General features: G+C 36.8%; 1 protein-coding gene across 6 annotated transcripts in view; it reads left to right on the top strand.

Moving 5' to 3' along the window:
* Positions 1-22,694, top strand: part of mark1 (MAP/microtubule affinity-regulating kinase 1) — a 53,668-nt gene that overhangs the window by 5,356 nt on the left and 25,618 nt on the right. For all 6 annotated transcript variants that reach the window (XM_038292913.1, XM_038292918.1, XM_038292915.1 and 3 more), the window contains exon 3: positions 11,972-12,025. In XM_038292913.1, coding sequence (XP_038148841.1) covers positions 11,972-12,025 — 54 coding nt within the window. The remainder of the gene's footprint in view (positions 1-11,971; positions 12,026-22,694) is intronic.

The raw sequence follows: 22,694 nt of genomic DNA, 5'->3' as shown, positions 1-22,694 counted from the left end.
GCGCAGCCTTTTGTGGCTCTCACGTTAAAATTCAGTTATTGAGGTGAAAAGCTTGAAACTCCTTCCTCTGTTATTAAATGTGAATGCAACAACTTGTTGCTTTGGAAGATCTCATTGCAAATATCATGTATTTATTCCTCAATAAGGAAACAATTAGATTAATCTTGATTAATTGATTATTCAAATAATTATCAACTAATTTAGTCACTGATTAATTGTGAACTGGAGTGTCGAGACTGACAGCCTTTACCTGACAGAGCAATCAGCCTTGAGCAGCAATTATACCCAAATTGTAAAAATGATGTAAACATTTTGCATCAAAGATTAAAAAAAGTTCAAAAATTCCATCTTTCAATATGCTCTATCCAGAACTTCTCATGTGGAAACGTTTTTAGTTTCACCTGGGTTAATTTCGTTCTTCTTTAAGGAACCTTTGGCTATTGGATAATTAATCAAAAAAATTATTGACAGATTAATCCATCCACCCATTTTCTGTCACGCTTAGCAGTGTCCTAAAGGGTGCTGGTGCCTATCTCCAGCTGTCAATGGGCAAGAGGCGGGTACACCCTGGACAGGTCGCCAGTCCATTGCAGGGCAGCACAGAGACAAACAGGACAAACAACCATTCACGCACACACTCACACCTAAGTAGAATTTTAGAGAAACCATTTAACCTAATAGTCATGTTTTTGGACTGTGGGAGATAGCCGGAGTACCCGGAGAGAACCCACGCATGCTCAGGGAGAACATGCAAACTCCATGCAGAAAGAGCCGGGCCAGGAATCAAACCCAGATCTTCTTGCTGCAAGGCAGCAGTGCTACCCACTGCACCACTGAGCAGCCCACAGATTAATTGATTTGCAAAATAAGAAATAGTAATAGCTGCAGCCATATTTGAACAAACATTGCTACACCAGGAGAATAGTATTAAGGAGCTTCAGACAGCTTTGTCACAGCTTTTGTTGGAAAACGCTCTTTTCTTGCAAAGTCTCAATAAAGGTGATGTCTAGAAACGGCAGAGGCTTAAGAGTTTCCAAGGCTTCCTCTCTGATAAATGCTCCCGATAGTTTACTGGGGCCCTATTTCACAGAAGCTGAATTCAGAAATTAAATGTTAAGAGATAAAGCCAGACACAACTTAGCGTAGCTTTAGTGATAAAGCTAAATGCAGGTCTGCAGTTTGCTTCTCGAGACAATTAGGTTGGTCACAGATTAAATGATCCGGTAAACAAATAAGATAGGCTAAATGCCTAAAAGGTCTAAATTAGGCATTCCCTAACCACTTCTCTTCACTGAAAATGCAATCATTTTAGGAATTGCTTGTCTTTTTTTCTCAAATGAACAACTGTTAACTTAAAATGAACAGTGCAAGCCAATATGCTACCATGCTGATGTCTGCCCTGTCATTTGGACGCTTCTATGGTGCAGTGGAATAAAACCCTACATTTAGTGCAGGATGGTAGAATCATATCCTGAAGACTTTATAAAACTATTTAAATGCAAAAGACTTCATGAAGCTGCAAATATGATTTTTTTTATTTTTATTATTTATATTACAACATTCTGTTATTCCCGGGATTATATCTTACCAGAATATCAGGGAATCCTGTATCAAAAAATGAAAATAATGTTTCCCCCTCTTTCAACATTTTTCTTTTGTGATCTGCTGCCTTGATGTTACGTGTAATACTCTAGAATCCCTTCTTTGAAGTAGTTTAAGTTTATTTTGCACAAAAGATTACATCAAATACCAGTGAAAATAAAATAAAATACAGTGCAGGGAGAGGCAGAAAGCCAGTTTGGCTTATATAAAGCCTGCGCCCAAAGCAATGAAAACCTGTTTGAATTAAAAGTAATGTTAAATACAGTGGTAATAAAACAATAACCGACAGACGAAAGGACATACACACATACATCTACATACTCTGTATATCCATGCATAAAAACATATCAGCAGCATCCATGTCATGATGTGGTGCTGTCCTGTTCAACCCTTTATTAAAAAACATTTTTAAAGAAATAAAAAATATTCTACCTTAACTATTCCAAAGTAGTACACCCTGAATCGAATAAAGAATGGCCCTCGACGACTAAGATATTTGGGAGGATGGAGAGCCCTTGACTGGCATGTATCATACAAAACACATATTAATTTGCTATGAAGTTACCTTTAAACTGTTTGGGGATTTTCATTCAGTAGAAATCATCTTGTAAATGAAAACGCATATTTGAAAAATTTTTATTGCAGAAATTGTCAGAATGTAAGATTTGAAATAAACATGCAGAGGATAGGCATGGTGCTAAATAAGATGCTATTCTGGATAAGTAAAACTTGTAGAGGGGTAAACACTCGCCTAGACTTATGTTGCAGTATGTGAGGCAAGTTTACACAAGCTGTTATATTACAGTAAGTGAAAATACACTTTGAAGTAACAAGATGTCTAACTCTTACTATACCGATGAATTTGTTGATCTTCCTACTAACAAAATCAACCTCTTCTTTCCAACTCAAACATTCATCAATGAGAACTCCCAGGAATTCTCTAGAAGATACTTCGGGGTAAATTAACAGATTCAATTTGATAGGAGTGAAATTTTTATCCTATGACATTCTGCCCCTAAAAATAATACAATTTAGATTTTTCTAGTATTTGAAGATACTATGTATACTTTAAACCATACAGCATAGTTAGCTGACCCAGCATCTGCAAACATAATTGATGAAAGCAAATGTGTAACATTAGGCAAGTCATTTATATAAATAATGAACAACAGTGGTCCTAGAATGGAACCCTGTGGAACTCCACATTGAAATTTAGCTCTGCTTGAAAAGTAACCCTTAATGGAAACAAATTGAGTTCTATTGGAAACGTCATTTGATAACCATTTATGACATTTCTGAAACAATATTTGTAATTTAGCTTACGAATGTAATGATTTACCATATCAAATACCTTAAGAAGTTACTTCAAGTGAACTCATTATTATCTAGTAACTTTGTAAATATGTGAAGAAAAGCCATTGCAGTTCACTCTTGCAGCTGGGAAGATAATAAAGATGCGTGTATCTTTTTAATACCCAATGCACACTTTTGATGGTGTGAGTTTCAGCATCTCCTTCTGCTTTCTGGAATATATCACAAGCAGACAATCTGAGCCCAACACAGACACACCTGTGTAATAGTAAAAGCCATGGCTTTGTTCGGTGTGGTGCTGAATTATGGGACCCAGCAGTCTGCACAGGTAGAGCATGTCTCCAAAATATATATCCTTATATATATCCTTCAGTGTTTCAAGTAGGACTGAAACAATTAATCCTAATTAATCACTTATTGAAATAATCATCTAATTTAGTAATTGGTTAATCGTTAACTGGAGTATAGAGACTCTAAAACATGCCTTTAGCTGATAGAGCAACCCACTTAGAGCGGTAATCATACCAAACTTGTAAAAAAAATGATAAAAACATTTGGCAGTTTAAAGGGAACACCGTTTTTTTTTTTTTTTACATTGGCCCCTTGATTTTACGTTATTACATCATGTTCTACTCACTAATGTTAATTTTGTGTCATTTGGGGCTGTTCCAAAGATATTCTGTCTTGTTATAGCCCAGTAAAGACTTCCTATGGGCAAACGACTTGAAGGCACAAACTAAACTGTTCATGATTTATTCTTTGTGGTACCCCAGCATTCATAACATGTAGGCGAATCACTGTCCCCCAGACATCCACGGTTATATTTTTTATATTTATTTAAAACAAAGCAGAGTGTGTATGACATCATCCACGTGCGGCAGCTACCATTCATTCATCCTGTCCGCTGAACTGCTGCTAGTTTTACTCACACGCCTGGAAGATGTCTAGTGCTACTCTACCACAGATGATCTCACTCTCGAAATGGAATTGAATGATTAGATTAGCTAGCCGAATGAATAGAAGGGGTAGAGCGTAGCCGCCTGTGGCCCGAGCTGCCTGTCACCACTCCAGTCCGGCACGCGGATGACATCATAGACACTCTGATTTTTTTTTTAAAGATATAAATATAAGAAATATAACCGCGGAAAATTTTTTTTTCATCTGTCAATATGCTCTATCCAGAACTCCTAATTTGGAAAAGTTTTAGTTTCACCCGGTCTAATTTCACAAAAAGTCTTCTTCTGATTATTAATCGAGAAAATAATCGATAGATTAAGTAATTTGCAAAACAATCGTTAGTTGAAGCCCTAGTTTCAAGACAAAACTAGTTAGTTTACCAGGTAATTCAGATATAGAATAGAAAATTTAACTTTTCATATTTATTCTTTAAAAAGAAAAATACATTTCCTAGCTAGAAATATTTAGATAAAATCACATTTAAAAGTGTGAATTTGTTTGAGTAAAACCAGAAAATGGTTCAAATCACACTCACACTCTTGTTTCTCTGGTTTTTTACTTGGCCTTCTTGATGCCGTTTATTCAGTCATTTTTTTCCAGTGAAGTTTAGAGGGCTTCACGAGACAGTTGGATTTATACTCTGAATCACATGTGGATACTATAAGTTGAACTTCATTAATGTATTTAATTACCTACCAATATTTTTGTTCTTTCTGGATTAAATTTTTGGGGCATCATAGGAGATGGGTATAAACAGGGACACATGCCCTGACTTTGCTGATTTGATTTGGTTAAAACAATTTTGGAAAGAATGCAAAAGTTTACACTTTATTATTGTAATTTCATTTTAACAGAGGTTTGGGATTGTAATGTGTGGGAGTTTTTAAGGGATTTAAATACTCTTTCGACACTTTTCATGTGTTTTTTTTCGTCTGAATCCACTTAAACCTCAAAGTATTTCCATGTTAAAAAGGTCATCAGGCTTGAGTTTAGTCAATTTAAACAGTTTTCTCTATATATTTGTTTTATTGACCATCCTAAAGTAAATATCCTTTCTCTTAAACTAAAAATGGTGGTTTATACTCTGCTGGCTGGTCAGGGTGATGGACGGATGGTTAGTGTGTGTTTGTAATTACACCTCCTGTTTCCAAAGTGTTCTCTGATTGCCCTTATGTACCTTACAGGTACTCTAATGTCTGTATATTTGCCCGTTCAACCTTTAATCTTCCGTTTCATAAAGTATGAGTTTTTATCAGGGTATTAAAAGTGCAGCTATTCTCTCAGGTCAAAAAGGTTCCAGTTTTATCTGTCCCTGGGCTTTTAATGCTAATGGTAAACAAGTAAATTGTGTATGTGATACTTGGTGCTGGGAGAGAAGGTCAGGCTCCGGTTTGTGTGTCTGAAAGCTTTTGCTGCTTCATCAAAATGCAAAGACATGAACAAGACGTGGAGGAAGAATAGATGGAAAGAACAGAACCTATAAAATTGATGCAATCTTATGGAGCATGGGCCTCCTTGGTTTCTGGCCTCCATTGATCTACTAAACAGCAACTTAGGCTTTATCTTTAGAAAAACTGCTGGATTATCATAGGGTTTGAGTTTGTTGCTTTAAAAAAATATAAATAAGACTAATTTACTGTTTGATTTTCGTTTTTGATCCAATTGATTTTATTTGTTTACTATTGCAATTTAAAAAAACTATTTGCATACAACTATTGGACTCATATTTCAAATGCACACATTCATGTAGTATGACATATTTGACCAGTTGGATAGACTCAAGCAAGGTGCTAACAGTTTTACAATGAATGTCAGTAAGTTAGCACCAGAATCACTTCCTAAAATAAGTCTGTCCCAAAGGGTATTAATAAAATCATATTAAATCCTCTGATCTTAGGTTTAGTTTTTCATCTACCGATGTTAGGATTACGCTTAGCCCTCAGGGAAAGGATACACCAAAGGTATTAAATCAAGTTTTGACATGAAGTTCACTGACTTTAGGTTTAGGTATCCTTCCAAACTGCTGGTGTGAACTTTTATAATGGGGCGATTTGACAGATCTGAGAATTGGCAAAAATATGGACAATCAAGTGAACAAATAACAATGTTCAAATATATCTAAAAAGAGCAGTCAGCGTGCATTTATGTAAGAAACAAAAAAATTTTGAAATTAGATTTTAATTGCCCTTTTAATTGTTTGAAATTAAATAATAATCATTAAAAAAAAACAACAATCTGGCTAAATTAAGCTCCTGCTGGTGTGCATGGTATGGATTGTAAAGAGGATAAGGCCCTGCTACTGTATTTAGGTGCCTCTTGTTTGAGCCGTTGGCTCATAGATTCTGTGTGACTGCTCCCTCCTCCTACATATGCAGGTGAAGATGGCCGTTAATAACTATCTGAAATAAGCACTCTTGATTTAGAAAAAAATTTTGAAAGAATGCCAAATTATTCTGTTAGATTAGAAAAACTGGAGTGCTACTTTTTTTCCAATTTTATTATATATACTAGTGCTGAATAGAGTTGTCACGATACTAAACTTTTCAACTCGATACCGATACTAAGTAAAATATTCGATACTCAATGTCATTTTCAATACCACAAGGATAAAAACAACGACTCCAAAATTCAACAGAAATTTTTTCATTAAATAAATAAATAAATAAATAAATACAATAAACAATGTTTTGAGGTTGTAGGCTGTGCACAATATTAAGCAAGCTTAATAAAAAACTTAAAATTAATTGTTCCTTTCTTGGCTATGCTTTACACACATAACAATGACACTAGCCAAACCAGTTATAAAACAAAAATAATTCTCAGCAGCTGCACCTGTTACAGAAAAAAGTCTGAAACCGAAAAGTGCACAGAATTATTCAATCACACAATGTTCAGAAAGTGCATTTTCCTCTAATCTGCGCATAAAATGAATGACGCTGGTGGTAGCACTGTGTCAATACTTTTGAAAATGAGTATTGTATCCGGATATAACTTTTCAGTATCGATACTTTTTTGAGTATCAATACTTTTGACAACCCTAGTGCTGAAACAATTAATCTGATTGAGATTAAACAATTATTGTAATCGTCAACTAATGTAGCAATCGATTAATCCTTAACTGGAGTGTAGGGACTCTAAAAACTGCCTACAGCTGACAGAGAAACCCACTAAGAGCTGTAATTTAACCAAAATTGTAAACAAAACAAAAAACATTTGGCATTTAAGATAAAAAAAAATCTTTATCTGTTAATAAGACCTATCCAAAACTCTACAAGTAGAAAAAGGTTTAGATTCGTCTGGTTTAATTTCGTAAAAAATCCCCTACAAGGAACCTTTGGCAATCCGATTATCAGTCAATTAATTGAGAAAATAATCGACAGATTAATCGATTTGCAAAAAGATCATTATTTGCAGCCCTATATATATATATATATATATGTGTGTAAATGCCTTCTTGTCCCACAATGGGAAAATTCACTTTCTGCATTTTAATCCATCCCCTTGGGTGGGGAGCAGTGGGCTGCCATTGTGCGGCGCCTGGCACCAGGTACTAGCAAATGTCTCAGACCACAAGCGCATTGCTCTAACCACTAGACCAACACTCCCCATAAATACTGTTCACAGTATTTCCGTAAAAATTCAAAAAATATCCACTGGACTTGGTTTTCAAGATTGAATCTTGAAAACCAAGTCCAGTGGATATTTTTTGAATTTTTACGGAATGACTTTGACTGTGAACAGTGCTGGATGACATCAGCACTGTTCACAGTACATGTATATATATATATGTATATATATATATATATATATATATATATATATATATATATATATATATATATATATATATATATATTTTTTTTTTTTTTTATTATATTTTTTCTCTTCAAATTATTATTTTTTTTTTCATAGCTTTCAAGTCATCAGACTGACTGACTCAACCCTAATGCCAAATCATTACAGAAGACCAGACAGCTGATGCAGAGTTTGCGTCACATTTTAATGTATTCACTATTTTTTTTTATATAAAAAAAAAAACATTAATTCATGAATTATTTTCATCAGAAGAAAATCGCTTTTTTTATTGTCACTCCCTAAGTGAAGCACCATGTGTGGAAGGAGCAAATCAGCAGAGAGCAGCTGCCTTGGGCAGCGCTACTGACATCAGTTCTCCTGAGTTACTCATCCCATTCCTGGCGACGCGATTAGCAGAAGCCAGATGTAACCTGAGGAAGGCACCAAACAGACGGTTTAAGACGTAAAAGCTGGATTTTGGCATGTGTGTTTTTAATTATCAAAAAAAAGACATGTAGACAACACTAGAAGAAATCTATTTATACAGTTTATTTGGATTTGGGGGTTCTCTAATTCTTTTCACTGCCAGGTGTTTCTGGAAGACTTATAGTATGAAAACACTGGTTATCCCGATTATTCAAGTTAAAGGGGTATTAGCTTTATGCTAATGGTAACCATCATTAGCTGCCTCTATGGCCCCGTCCACACGAAGACGAACCCTGGCCTAAACGCACAAATTTTTCAACAAACCAGCCTCTCATCCACACGAAGCCGGCGTTTCGGGGGTCTGTAAACGATCTTTTTTTTATTCAGCCTTCAGAGTGGGAAGATTTCGAAACGCCGTTTTCGCGTTTCCATCTTTACGCTCTAACCGCATATTTTTTTTTACACGCATGCGTCATAGCGTCGCCTCTAAACACGCATGCGCGACCAGTATCACAACAACAATGGCGCCGTTGCTGCTAATGCTACTCACCCTGCTGTCGGGCTTACAACAGAATCTTCTTCTTCTGGAATATCTCCAGGAAGAACAGAGCAATATCGACGACATAGTTCAGCACCTGAATTTGACTTAACCACAAAAATGGACCCGCAGGGCAACCATGTATAAATATTAGTGCGCATGCCCAACATTTCGTCGCTTATTTTTGCTTTGGCACCACAGCGCCACTTACAGGCCTGGCATACATTTTGCAGCGTTTTCATGCATTCGTGTGGACGCTCACATTTATTTTACGTCTCCGTCTTTACGGCAAACGTTTTGGAAAATATCAGCGTTTCGTGTTCGTTTTGACTTCGTGTGGACGGGGCCTATACTCTCTTTTCTAACTGTAGAAAGATCTATTAGCAGTTCTGCCAATGGATCGAAAGCTCTCCAGCTCCAAAATTAGACCCAACTGATTGGGAGCAGTAGCAGCTTCGGACAAGTTGTGTTGATTTTGATTGATTAACATTTATTTTTCTTTTGTAATTCTTGTCATTTTTAAACTTCAACCTTTCTTGTTGAGGCCAGGTGTAACTCTGTTTGAACACTCGACTTGTTTGTATAGTTAGACTTGTACAGTTTTTTTCTCCTACACCTGACTGCACATACTTTGAAGAGTTATTTGCTTATATTTTGCTTTGACTCTTTGTTGAAAAATGTCAACAAGCAGCTAAATAACATTAGCTTAAGCGATTCAACAGTTGCTGTTATGTCATTTGAATAGTTAAGCACAGCATGCAAATTTATTTCCCACACAGTAAAAGAAAAGTATCTGTCTTCTTACATTTTGCATGATAATCAGGGTATTTACGGTAGCTGCTTTGCATGTCCGGTTTATTGCAAACAAACACACTTGGAAACCTTTTTGGACTTATTAAATATTAAACTTTTCTTGATCAACAGTTTGATTGTATTCAGTTATTTAATTTTATGCATTTACTGCATCAGTGAAGAAATAGACATCCCTAATTATCCTTGTTTTAGTATTCTTTTTTTTCTATTAACTAGGTTATTTAAAGGTATTGGTTGTAGCTCAGTTCTTAAATTCTCTGTCTTTATAATCTCATGTACAGTAAAAGGAACAACTTAAGCGAGCGGATCTCTGCAAACAAGAGCGTAAAACTAGCACCGGAGAATTCCAGGAGTGCACATCAATATGAAAAGCTGAAATCAATATTATATTTGCAGGGGAAGCATGTATGCATTATTTATAATCTGCTTTGATCTACAGCTGAGACTAAGAAAGATTATGTGGCTTCTTGTACATTTGCTGTGTCATAACGGTAATATTGATTTCAAACACCGCTGTCTCTTTTTAGCAGCAGTGATGCTGATCTTTTTATTGTGTAACTATGTCCTATATCAAGTAGCAGCGCTGGTGCAGAAAGAGCTAAGGGGGAAATAAAAACGTAGTGCAACATTTGAGGCGCTCGGCCCTCCACATCATCTGCTTGAATCTGCACGTGTTTTAGATGCGTGCGCGATGACGAGGCCGGAGTAGGGCACGGAGCATATGGCTGCTGAGTTACAAATGCCCTGCATAATTAACAGAGATGCACATTGGCCGTCTGTCGCTGTGGAGTTGAATTATTCACCCTCAAACCCATTAGAGTGATCAGGGGCATGCTGCACAGTTAATGCAAACTTTTGTGCATCCATGCAGTCATTGTCAAATATGATTAAAATCATTTGTTACGTCATTGTTTTGTAGTGACAGCTTCTCCTACAAAGGTGAGAATAAAAGAATGAAATTGAGAGGATAATGTCAACACTCGTATAGGACAACACTTTAACTCTTAACATACTAATGTTTGCAGGAAGTAGAAAGTCTGTGAGAGTACCCGCCCACCTAATATAGGCTACAAATAGACACCACCTGCACACTTTTTGCTCTTTCTCTAGTCTTGGCTGTCTTCCTGCCTCCTCAGGACTGCGTTCATTTTACAGGCTTTACATGAGTATCATTACAGGGTGTAGCTTTAGGCATGGATGAAAATGAATCTTGGTACTTTTGGCTTTGGGGAAACCCTATTTTGAATGAATAACTTGTGTTATTTTTGTCCATCACTCAGCAGTTTTCTAGTTTCCCACTTTTTGTTCTGAATGAGGTACACTCTGTATCCACTGAAACATTCCTACTAAGCTCACAGAAGTTCAGAAGTTGTCATTAAAGCTGTCATGGTATTTCCAAAAGCAGCATGTCTACAACATACAAACTTTCCTCAAGTTACAAAGGAACAAAATGAAGATGATGTATGTTTTAGACACATTTTTGCTAAGATTTAATTGAAATGATAAACTCTCTCTAACCCTGGAGTACATATGGCTAATAAACTGAAGTGCTCCAGAAGAACACCTACACTACCTGCTACCTGTTCACCTTCCAAGTGAATATACTCTCTAAATGTCTTGCTTTCAGTTGCTTTAGTATGGCATTATATTGATATTCTCTGATTTTAATGGAGCATTGAGATGAGATGATTTAAATAAATGGGTCATTAGCGGCCTCCTGGAGAACTTTATAGTACACTTAGCAGGTCTTTCTTCTGATTGAACCCAGATTACTGCAGCATGGATAGAAGAGAATTGATGAAGGATTCTGGTCCATGAAGACCAATCACATCTGTTGTATTTTAACATTGTTTGAAAATATGTTTGAAAAGTTCCCTTTTAGATATAAAAAGACAGAAATATTAGTTTAAAACCTTGTCCTTTTTCTACAGCTTCATTATGTTGAGTTTCAGATGTCAAATGCATCCTTATTCCTAAGATGTGGATATGTGGATTTTGGCTTAATTATCTGTCATTAGACCATAAAACAGCTCCCATGCTTAACAATGTTGATACCCTTTGCTCTTTGTGCAACAAACTCCTCAAGTTTTTTGTTGTTGTTCAGGAACATTAGCTTGTATGTTTTTCCTAAGCATTTTGGTGTAATCACATCAGATTGTTGAAAGTGCTCCGTCAATCTGTTATCAGCATATTGTACGGGCTCACTGGTGACTCCGCAGTATCGCTCAGCTCGTGGTTTTGTAAAAGCTGCTGAGCTCGGAGAAAGTGAGGAGAGCGTGTCTGTTTAGCTCTGCACTTTGGGGTGATTATTGAGGTGGATGGATCAGCCTGCTGCCAGCAGTCAATCCTTGGACCGTCAGGTGCAACAGCACCGACTTGAACTGCATGTCCTGCATACCAGCTGTTTGCTAACACAAAATAAAGAGCCATTTCATACCATAATGGATCAAAATTTTCTTTTGCACAAATTAAACCTTTTGTTTTAATCATATTAGTAACTTTTTTCCCTTCTGCTGTTTCTCTCTTTAGGTAGCGGTGAAGATTATAGACAAAACCCAGCTGAATCCGACCAGTCTACAGAAGGTAAGTTGGTATTTAATCGTCCCTTAGAAACACTAATGTCTTGGTGACAGAGCTCAGAGTCTTTTCCATTAGTCCTTCCTAGACTCCTGCTGCTCTGTTTCTCTGCTCTTTGAACTCAGGATGTGCTGTTATACATAATGTAATCAGATGTAGTCAGGAGAGACCACAAGGCATGTGTAAACCCCAGCCTTGCTGCTGTGTCACTCCCTGCTCTGTTGGTTAGTGGAAAAGAGCAGCTAAAAATACACCTGCTGGCCTGGTTGTCACTTGTCTAGCGGTCAGGACCAATTAGAACAAAGAGCTTGGAAAGACTGCCGAGTCACATTTGTGATCTTTCAGCTGATAAATCTAAACACATGTTGTTTAGGTTTTATTATGTTGAACAACAATGATCTCTGCTGCTGTATCCATGTACTTTCACCTATTGCACATCTAAAAATAATCTAGTGTGGAAGGATCTGAGGAATTTATCTCATGTTTGTGACTTCAGCCATGATCACTCCTTATGCTCCTTGTCTTTCTGTGCTTTATGATAACAGGCAAATCAAAGCCTTACTGTTAATTAAGGGCTGAACAGATTTGAGCATATACTTTTTTTACTTGTAACCCTAGTAAAATAAAAAAATGGTAAAAGATAACTAAAAATCTGCTTTAATTAGCCATTATAGATACAGTACGAGACAAGTCCTTTTCAAGAACAGATGTCAGCAGCTTTATCAATCAAGTTTTCACTGTTTTGTGTTAGCAAGCATTAAAATTTACCTTTTTTCTAAATATTTTTTAAGGTTAAATTAAAGACCGTATTTTCCATCTTCCATAGATATGTTACTGATTGGTAAAAATTATTATTTTTAAATACAGAAAAAAAAGTATTCAGTCTGTCACCTAATGAGAATAAATGCATTTTTTCTGTCTTTTGTGTGATCAGTTTTATAACCTTTCTGGCTACATACCCTCCCATTAAGGAAAATGATAAATTCACACTAGTAATTCAAATACTAGTAACACAAAACCTATAAAAGTAATACATAAAAAAAGTAAAATTTTTTTATCAAATAAAATATTGATTTTAAATTTTTGGATAAAAATAATTCTAAAAAAAAAGTACCCTAATCTGTGAACCAACATACCTGTCAAATGGTGCAGAAGCCTTACTGAACATTTCTTAAACATTAAAGAAAACACTTATTTTACCAATTGCCTCATAGTTTTGCTCAACAAAATTTTACATTAGGAGCGCTATCAGGTTTCTTATTTTTATTTATTCTAACTTGTCAATTTAAATTTATTTTAGTGATCGGAATTAATAGTAGGAGTTGAAACCAATCAAACTGTGCTCCAGTTAAGACTTATTGTAATATATTATATATTTTCTTATCAGAATCAACTTCATTGGCCACATTTTTGTGCACAAATAAGGAATTTTAATTCTTTCATAATCTCCAGGATCTTCAGAAGTATAGCAGCATGTGGTTCTGAACACTTCTTGGGGCAACTACTTTTAGCTCAGCAAGTTAATAGCTGTGTGTATCTCTGCTTATTGGACTATATATATGAAATTTAATGAGAAACATATTCCCTAAAATCCCATTTCTAACTTATTAGGGCTCCTATCCCGAGAATCAACTATTACTCTTCATCGTTCAACCTAGTTGGATATGCTCATCAGAAAAACCATCAGTGACCTGGAACAGTGGTTCCCAGATTTTTCAGCTCCTGATCCATAAAATAGTACTTCCATAAACGTATGACCCATACCATCCATACTTGTTTATCCACCACCCATTTATTAGAATGTGTATCCTAGAAATGTAGATGCTTAGAGACAGACAAATAAATTAATAAAATAAATAAAACCACTGCTGCAAAGTGTCTCCCATCTCATGCTTGAACCCTGTTGCAGAGCTGGAGAATGTCATATGTCACCGATTGTTGCACCCTAGATGCACTAAGGACCATTATCACAGATCCTACTGCCCTGCAGCTACTGTTTCATTAACATCACTGTCTTCAGCAAACTCATGAAGTGTTTCTATCGATGCTGGTTTCTGTTGTTCTATTCGATGTAATTGGTTTATTTTCATTAACAGATATGTGTACATTTGTACATTTTTATAAATGACAATACTCAGTTACAGAATTTCTTACACCAGAGAAAGCTTTTTGTAAAAAAAAGTATTATTATTATTATTTTTTTTTTCCCCTAACTGTACAGTCCCTCACTCTTATTTAATTTTTTTTATTTATCCATTCATTAATCAATTTCCTGCTCGGATGACTAAATTTCCCAGATTAATAAAACAATAAAGGATATATTTTATTTCTATTCTATCATGAATGTAGACTAGTGTTTTTCTCTGATTGCATTGGATTTCCTAACTTTTTCCGTGAGGTGCACCAGCACAACAGCTAGCTGTACTGTAGCTAAATGCTCCTTTTTTTAACCACTCTTCATATAGACTGTAAAGAATTCTAACATTCTGGACAAAATACAATTTTTATTTAGAACACAGTTCTACAAGAACAAAAATTGGTGCGAAAAGTGCTTTTATAACCTCTCTGGATAAATGTAGGAATTATAAAATAAAAATACCAGAATTTCAATGGTTTTAAGTTCATGTCATCTCATGGCTCACATTCTTGCAGACTACCCTCCATTGCAGTCATATATTCTTTGGACGACCAACTGCTATCGCATTCCAGAGCTTCCTCTAGAATGTTCCTGACTTGGCCAAGCTACCTTAAATCCTACCAGATACTTTGGTACCTGACTGAAGGAATTCTTTAGAGCTTAATATGGACTTCTTCAGTCTGCAAATCGGAAATGCTTAGAGTAGTCAAATATGATTAAACCAGGTTTATCTACATTTTAGTTGTTACTTTCTTTAGGTCACACACTATATACCACAATGTTAACAGCAAAAGGGAAATGTAAAATCAAAAAGACTAGGTTTATGTTTAAATTTAAGCCGGAAAAGTTAGCTCCCAGAAGTAGCGTAGGATTCCATTTTTGGTGCAGATCAGGCACAGATGAGTGATATAACAGAAAGGATTTTAAGGCATTTATTTCCTCAGGAAATGCATTATTAACCTTTAACACGGTATAGTTTAGTATGCTTACTATTTCTGGGGAGGGAAAAAATGTAATTTAATTCTTTTTTACAAAATAAAATATAGGGCGACTTGGATGTACATGTGGTTACGCATGTGCAAATCAGCCAATGATACGGACCCTGCTTCCGGGATGGATCGGGTAGTGACAAGCAGTATAAGCTTCTACTGAAAACTGGGGCTTCGTCAGCTCTTTATTTCAGCTCTATTGGAGTTGAGCCCAGTCTATCCATTGGTTCGGCAGCTTTATTGCTGCAAATAAATGTCAAAATGTGTGAATTCGGGGTGTTTATTCTCCTTTGTGCCTGCTGCTTTCATGTTCTTGTGCTAAATAGAAATAGCCCTTTATTCTTTCATTTCTAACTTTGACTTCTACCTCTGGTGGTTCGGAAGAATCAAAAGAAAAGCTGCACTTTCTTATAAGCTGCATGATTAAAAGTGTGGGGAAAAAGTAGCGGCTTATAGTCCAGAAAATACGCCATATGTTTTTTATTTATATTTTCTTTTTCTCTAAGCCTGGAAAGACACAACCAAATGTCTCCCTGCAACAAAAACGATTTATTTCTTTCAAATGTCCTTAGCATTTTTCTTTACCAGTTATAAACCTCTGTGATTGCAATGTACCCTGTAGTATCCAACTGCTGCGCTTTAGCCAATCAGTGTGGTCTAATCTGACTGGGAGAAATTTCATTGCAGGAGCCCTTTTTTCTTATCCTTCATTTTTTGCTTTCTAATCTTTGGGTTGGAAAAACATTTGAAGGCAACTCATTGAGATGCTACTCATAGGGTGACTGTGATGTAATAAAACCTGGTCGAGGTCAGGAATGATTTTATTATCTGCTGCTGGTGTTGCTGGCTGCCTTCCGGTGGTACCTGCAGTAGGTCATATGTATCATGCGAGCCTGCAGACCTATCAGGGTGGCTGTGATCAATTATTCAGTGTGCCTTTCATATGTCACTGCAGTGGACTCAAGAGGGTCAATATGCAGACTCTTCAAGCTTTTTATGGAAGATGAGCTGGGAATGATGTCATTGCATGAGCACATATGAGGAGGATGTGCAGATGTCCATTGTTTGCTTGTTTCTCTTTTGTAAAACTTGTATAGTAGTTTTTTTTTTTTACCTTGCTTCTGTATAATTTTTATCCATTATTACGTCCTTCACTCTGGGCTATAGGTTCCTGTAATAATACAGATGTGCCATCTGCAATGCAGAGGCCTGTCTTTTAATGCAGCAGCCATCTCCTGGACTGAATCGATTGTCTTGCTGACCCGCCCTGTCCTGTGCTATCCTTGTAAAAGCCTTAAAGTGGCTACAGGAAAGAGAGCCTATACCTTCAACCCATTTTTGCTAAGTTGCCCTTCTGACATTGATGCATTCAATTGATGCGTGTGAAAAAGAAAAAAAAAGTATGCAGGAAATTGGCCAATTACTGGCCCCCCTTCTGCTGGATTTTACTTGTTTTTTTCACAAGTTAAACATCTTCTTAATTGATAAACTACGCTTTTTTTTTGTATTTGTCAGTTGTTTTTAATGTCTTTGAGGTGGTCCTCTGATTACGAAGTCCAGACATAATTCATTTCAGGTTGCATTCCTAAGGCTTTTTGGACTCGGTGTGCTTACACTGTGACCTTTACAACAGTACAGCAGTGACAAAAGAATATCAAATTTAAGAGAGCGCATTTGTCGTTTCTGCTCGACATCATTGACACAGTGGTCTACATGAGTCATACCAAAATGGCAATAATAAAAGCAGAGCATTTATTTTTTCTATGGGCTGCTACAAGGTGTGGGCGAGAAAACCTAGCTTGATAATTCTGGCTTGATAGCAAACTAAATAAATTGATTATCTTAATGTCCATTTACAACCTAGTTTTAAAGAAAAGCAGAAGGTAGATGTGTTGAACTAACACCATAAGTTAGAAACTCATCAGACCAGTGATGGTAGAACCCGGAAGTGGTAAATCACAAGCAAAAAGTGTATACTTGGATTTATAATTGTATCTTAGCTTTCTTAATTTTAAGTTCAATACATTTCTAAAGATTCCCACTCCCAGCTACCATAAAGCAGAGTCAAATCTGTGAAAATCTCTTAGCTTTCCAAGTTTTAAAGTTATGGTTTGCCATGAGTTGTTTTATTTTAGAATAGTTTTCTCATTAAATCTGATCTTCTAATGAACCTAAATCATGAATTGTAATTTGGTGCTATATCAATCTTCTATCTTAGCCAGTATCTTTATTGTATTTGACTTCAGGTGTGTCTGAGTCAAATCAAAGCACTTCAGCCTCTGATTATTTTCTTGGCAGTGTATCAGTCTTGGCTGTGTCGCTGACACAGAGAGGTGTCCGTTCTGGCATATGGTGCCAGTATAACATGCTCCTAAGAGTTGCTTGTTTTCTCTGTTATGGTGGCTCATATGACCATCTCCTTCTGTCTTTGTTTTTCGACTGTTAAAGTCTGAGAGAATTTGTACTTTTTATATTAAGGATATTAAGAATTTTTATTTTAAGGCTTTTTTTTTTGCCAGAAGGAAAGGCTGAATAAATGCAAGTAAAAGCGATCAGACCAGTCACAATGTTGTTTCCAATTATTGATCATACTGTATGTTTTTTTTAAGCTATGAGCGGCTGATACTGCTGTTAGAACTATAATAACTAGTATTCATATGTTTATTTCTAGTCTTCTAAGCGTGAGTAGTTGTTGATTATTTATATTTGTGGCAGAGGTGACTTGTGTAGGTGTGTGTATGTGTGTGTGTGTGTGAGGGCACATAACGCATAACGTTCTCAGGCTTCATTTTTAAATTTCCAACTTTGTTTTCTCAGTAAGTTCAAAGGTCATGAGGTAATGAGAATAATTTTGCTCACAAATCAAAAGAAAAAGTAAGTGAACTTTATGATAGTTTGCTTTTGATCCTGTTACTCCTCATTTCTCTCTAGAAAATAATGTTCTTTTTGTTTTTATCCCATCTTAGGCTACGTTCAGACCGCAGCCTGCAGTGACCCATATCCGATTTGTTTTTGCCCACACGCGACCTGGATCTGATCTTTTCATGTCAGTCTGAACAACACAGATTGGCTTTTTTCCATTCTGACCCAGGCCCCTTGGCTATGTGCTCCTGGATCTGATACAAATCTAATCTTTTCAAATGCAACCTGTGTCTTCGGCTACATTCACTCTGCAGGCCTTGATGCCCAATTCCGATTTTTTTTTGTCAAATCCTATTTTTTTGCATTGCTGTTCACATTTCCAAATATATGCGACTTGTATGTGATCTCCTTTGTAAACTGCATTCATACAGCTTAAGTGTCCGGCATGCGTCGTAGAGGATGCAATAACGTCACAAGCCAGCGTGCTTTGTGTTTACAGATGTCATGGATGCGCCTGCTGCTCAAAACGCGCTGCAGGACGTTTTGCTGCGCCTTGACGCGCGTCAAGCATTGACTTTGCATGTAAACTAGCTGCTCCTGCTGCCTCTGCTGCTTTTGGTGTGAACGTAGCATTAGCGTTTTTCAGGTATATGGAACAAACTGCAAGCACCAGAAAAATAAAAGCGAACATATTTTGACAACAGCTTTCAACATTTTAAGTCAGTTTGGGCATTAATAAACAGTTTCATTGCAGTGATCATAGCGAAGTGATCATAGTACATAAAAAAAAGTTCTCCTTAACTTTTATGCAGACCTTCACACAAAGATGCTAAAATGCTCACGAGGCACCGCTTCAGCTGCTCAGATGCTTCAAAATATGCTGCTCCTGCTGCTCGAGGTGCACTGCAGGACCTTTTGATGCACCTTGATGCTCATCAACCATTTGTATGTAATGCGGCTGCTTCTGCTGCTAAAATCAGTGTAAACGTAGCATAAGAGCAGAAACATGGCAATTTAATAATAGTTATTTACATATGAAAGCATTAGGGGTTGCTGCTGAATCTTTATTTAGTTTTTAAACTTGTCTTATATCAGGCTACAACCATAGGTCACATTATGTGCATTATCCCCTAAAAGTATCAAACTTATGCAGTGATTCTTAACTTTAGCAAATCGATCTTAAATCTTTTGATCTGAATTCCTGTTGGTTATGTATGTAGATCTTAAAAAAAGTGCTGTTATGAATAATTTTTTTTTATCATGGTTTTTGTGGGTCCACCGTGTCTGATTTGTTTGGATGACTTCTTCACTCACCAACAGTAGTTGCCCTTTCATGTTAGTCTGTCAAAATGCCACCGATCTTTCATTTTTGCTTTCCCAAAGGAGGCAGGCTCTGGACTCACCATCTGGCACTGCAGGCACAGAAAGCAGATCCTATATGAGTTCATTTATACACACAGATAAAGCTGCATGACACATTGGACTGGCAGATCCTCCGTAAGCGCAAGCCATGGTTTTTAGCAACATTTCACACAGATGCTCACATTCCTGCCCCTAAGTGCTAGCATTTATTTGCTCATTTAGATGGATAAGCATCATGGCTCTTAGCCAAAAACTAATTCCCTTTGTTTCACACCACAGATAGTGTTAGCATCTTTATTAACATTTCATTTTCTGCAGCTTGGTCCCCTTATTTCATCCCTATTATTCTGCTTTAATATCAGCATTATAAAGGTAGTCATGAGTTATAAATGAACCTCTGTTCCAATCTTTTATAGCTCATTGAACCTTTATAGTGGTCAGGACAGGAAATGAGATCAGCTGAGCCATTCTAAGCTCCTCCCTACAGCCACTGCAGGAAATGCATCACATGTCATCTGTGAACCAGAATGTTGACGTTGTCATGGTTTTAAGGCGTTTCGCCCCTTAAATAGGCCTAACAGTTAATCCCCTTCTCACTCAAACAAACGCTGCACACATCCCACCACAAACCGTGCACTTGTCTGATCTGTAAATAAAACTAAATAGAGTCCAACCATCAGCTTAAATAGTGCAGGTCTGCTTCACAGTAACTGAAATTAGGACGCTGTGTTTTATTTTTTTCCTGTGGATAGGTCAGCTTCTCATCACTGCTGTTGTTTACGTCTGTACTCCTCCTGCCACTCTGCATTAGCCAATGAGGATAGAGGAGCTTTGGTCTTGACCAGATGAGTGGATTGTGATCAGGCAGACAGGACTGTTGACTGAACCATAATACAAACCTAATGTTACAGCTCCTGATATTTGTAAGAGAAAACAGGTCTGATAATATTTCAAATGTGACTGTAGTAAGTCCAAAAAGTTATTCTATAAGATAGGCTTTTCTGTGCCAGATGGATGAAAACATACTAAAGGTAATTTTTGCTTTTTGGTGGAGGACAGGTTATAACATTTACCCCGATGTCAGACGAGGGATGTACTGGGCAAAATGGTTTTTATTTCCTTTGATTTCTGACCTGTGGATATCAACAAAATATTTTTTCTCTTTTAAAGGATGTGATTCTTTGGGTTCTTCATCTTTTGCTATGACAAGAATTCAAAAGGCTGCAATGTTACATACAAACTAAACACATCACCTTGGACACATCTTTTATATAGCTAATGTGTCTAAAACCTTTTAACTAAACAAAAGAATAAGTTTTATATCAGGATATCATATGCTGTAGTTGTACAATAATCATGAAAGAAATATATCTACAACAATGGGACTTCTGTTAGCCGACTGAATTTTAGCAGAGCTTTATTCAGCAGAGCTAATTGGTCCAGGGCTGCAACTAACAGTGAACCCTCGTTTATCGCGGGGGTTACGTTCCAAGAAGAACCCGCGATAGGCGAAATCCGTGAAGTAGAAACCTTTACAGGTGCTGGTCATAAAATTAGAATATCATGAAAAAGTAGATTGATTTCAGTAATTCCATTTAAAAAGTGAAACTTGTATATTATATTCATACATTACATACAAACTCATATATTTCAGATGTTTATTTTGTTTAATTTTGATGATTACAAATGACAACAAATGAAAATCTCAAATTCATCATATCAGAAAATTAGAATATTGTGAAAAGGTTCAAAATTGATGGCCCCTGGTGCCACACTCTAATCAGCTAATTAACTCAAACCACCTGCAAAAGCCTTTAAATGGTCTTTCAGTCTAGTTCTATAGGCTACACAATCATGGGGAAGACTGCTGACTTGACAGTTGTCCAAAAGACGACCATCGACACCTTGCACAAGGAGGGCAAGACACAAAAGGTCATCGCTAAAGAGGCTGGCTGTTCACAGAGCTCAGTGTCCAAGCACATTAATAGAGAGGCGAAGGGAAGGAAAAGATGTGGTCGAAAAAAGTGTACAAGCAAGAGAGATAACCGCACCCTGGAGAGGATTGTGAAACAAAACCCCTTCAAAAATGTGGGGGAGATTCACAAAGAGTGGACTGCAGCTGGAGTGAGTGCTTCAAGAACCACCACACGCAGACGTATGAAAGACATGGGTTTCTGCTGTCGCATTCCTTGTGTCAAGCCACTCTTGAACCACAGACAGCCTCAGAAGCGCCTTGCCTGGGCTAAAGAGAAACAGGACTGGACTGCTGGTGAGTGGTCCAAAGTCATGTTCTCTGATGAAAGTAAATTTTGCATTTCCTTTGGAAATCAAGGTCCCAGAGTCTGGAGGAAAAGAAGAGAGGCACTTCATCCACGTTGCTTGAAGTCCAGTGTAAAGTTTCCACAGTCAGTGATGGTTTGGGGTGCCATGTCATCTGCTGGTGTTCGTCCATTGTGTTTTCTGAGGTCCAGGGTCAACGCAGCCACATACCAGGAAGTTTTAGAGCACTTCATGCTTCCTGCAGCTGACCAACTTTTTGGAGATGCAGATTTCATTTTCCAACAGGACTTGGCACCTGCACACAGTGCCAAAGCTACCAGTACCTGGTTGAAGGACCATGGTATCCCTGTTCTTAATTGGCCAGCAAACTCTCCTGACCTTAACCCCATAGAAAATCTATGGGGTATTGTGAAGAAGAAGATGCAATACACCAGACCCAACAATTCAGAAGAGCTAAAAGCCACTATTAGAGCAACCTGGGCTATCATAACACCTGAGCAGTGCCACAGACTGATCGACTCCATGCCACGCCGCATTGCTGCAGTAATACAGGCCAAAGGAGGCCCAACTAAATACTGAGTGCTGTACATGCTCATACTTTTCATGTTCATACTTTTCAGTTGGCCAACATTTCTATAAATCCTTTGTTTTTATTGGTCTTCAGTAATATTCTAATTTTCTGATATGATGAATTTGAGATTTTCATTTGTTGTCATTTGTAATCATCAAAATTAAACAAAATAAACATCTGAAATATATGAGTTTGTATGTAATGTATGAATATAATATACAAGTTTCACTTTTTAAATGGAATTACTGAAATCAATCTACTTTTTCATGATATTCTAATTTTATGACCAGCACCTGTATTTTTTTTTTACAGTTATTATACAATGAAATACTCAATAAAACATTGAAATCAAGGAACAAAAACTTTTTACAGACCCAAGCATTTGTTTAACAAATAAAAATACTGTATAAATGTTTGCTGTTGTTGTGTTTTTTTTTTCTTTACAAATAACTACTGTACTGTACTGTAAAATAA

Source organism: Cyprinodon tularosa, unplaced genomic scaffold (genome assembly GCF_016077235.1).
Source record: "Cyprinodon tularosa strain WSP-4 unplaced genomic scaffold, ASM1607723v1 ctg32, whole genome shotgun sequence".
NCBI classification, from domain to species: Eukaryota; Metazoa; Chordata; class Actinopteri; order Cyprinodontiformes; family Cyprinodontidae; genus Cyprinodon; species Cyprinodon tularosa.
The sequence above is the reverse complement of the archived record's forward strand: the minus strand, read 5'-3'. Positions and strand labels throughout refer to the sequence as shown.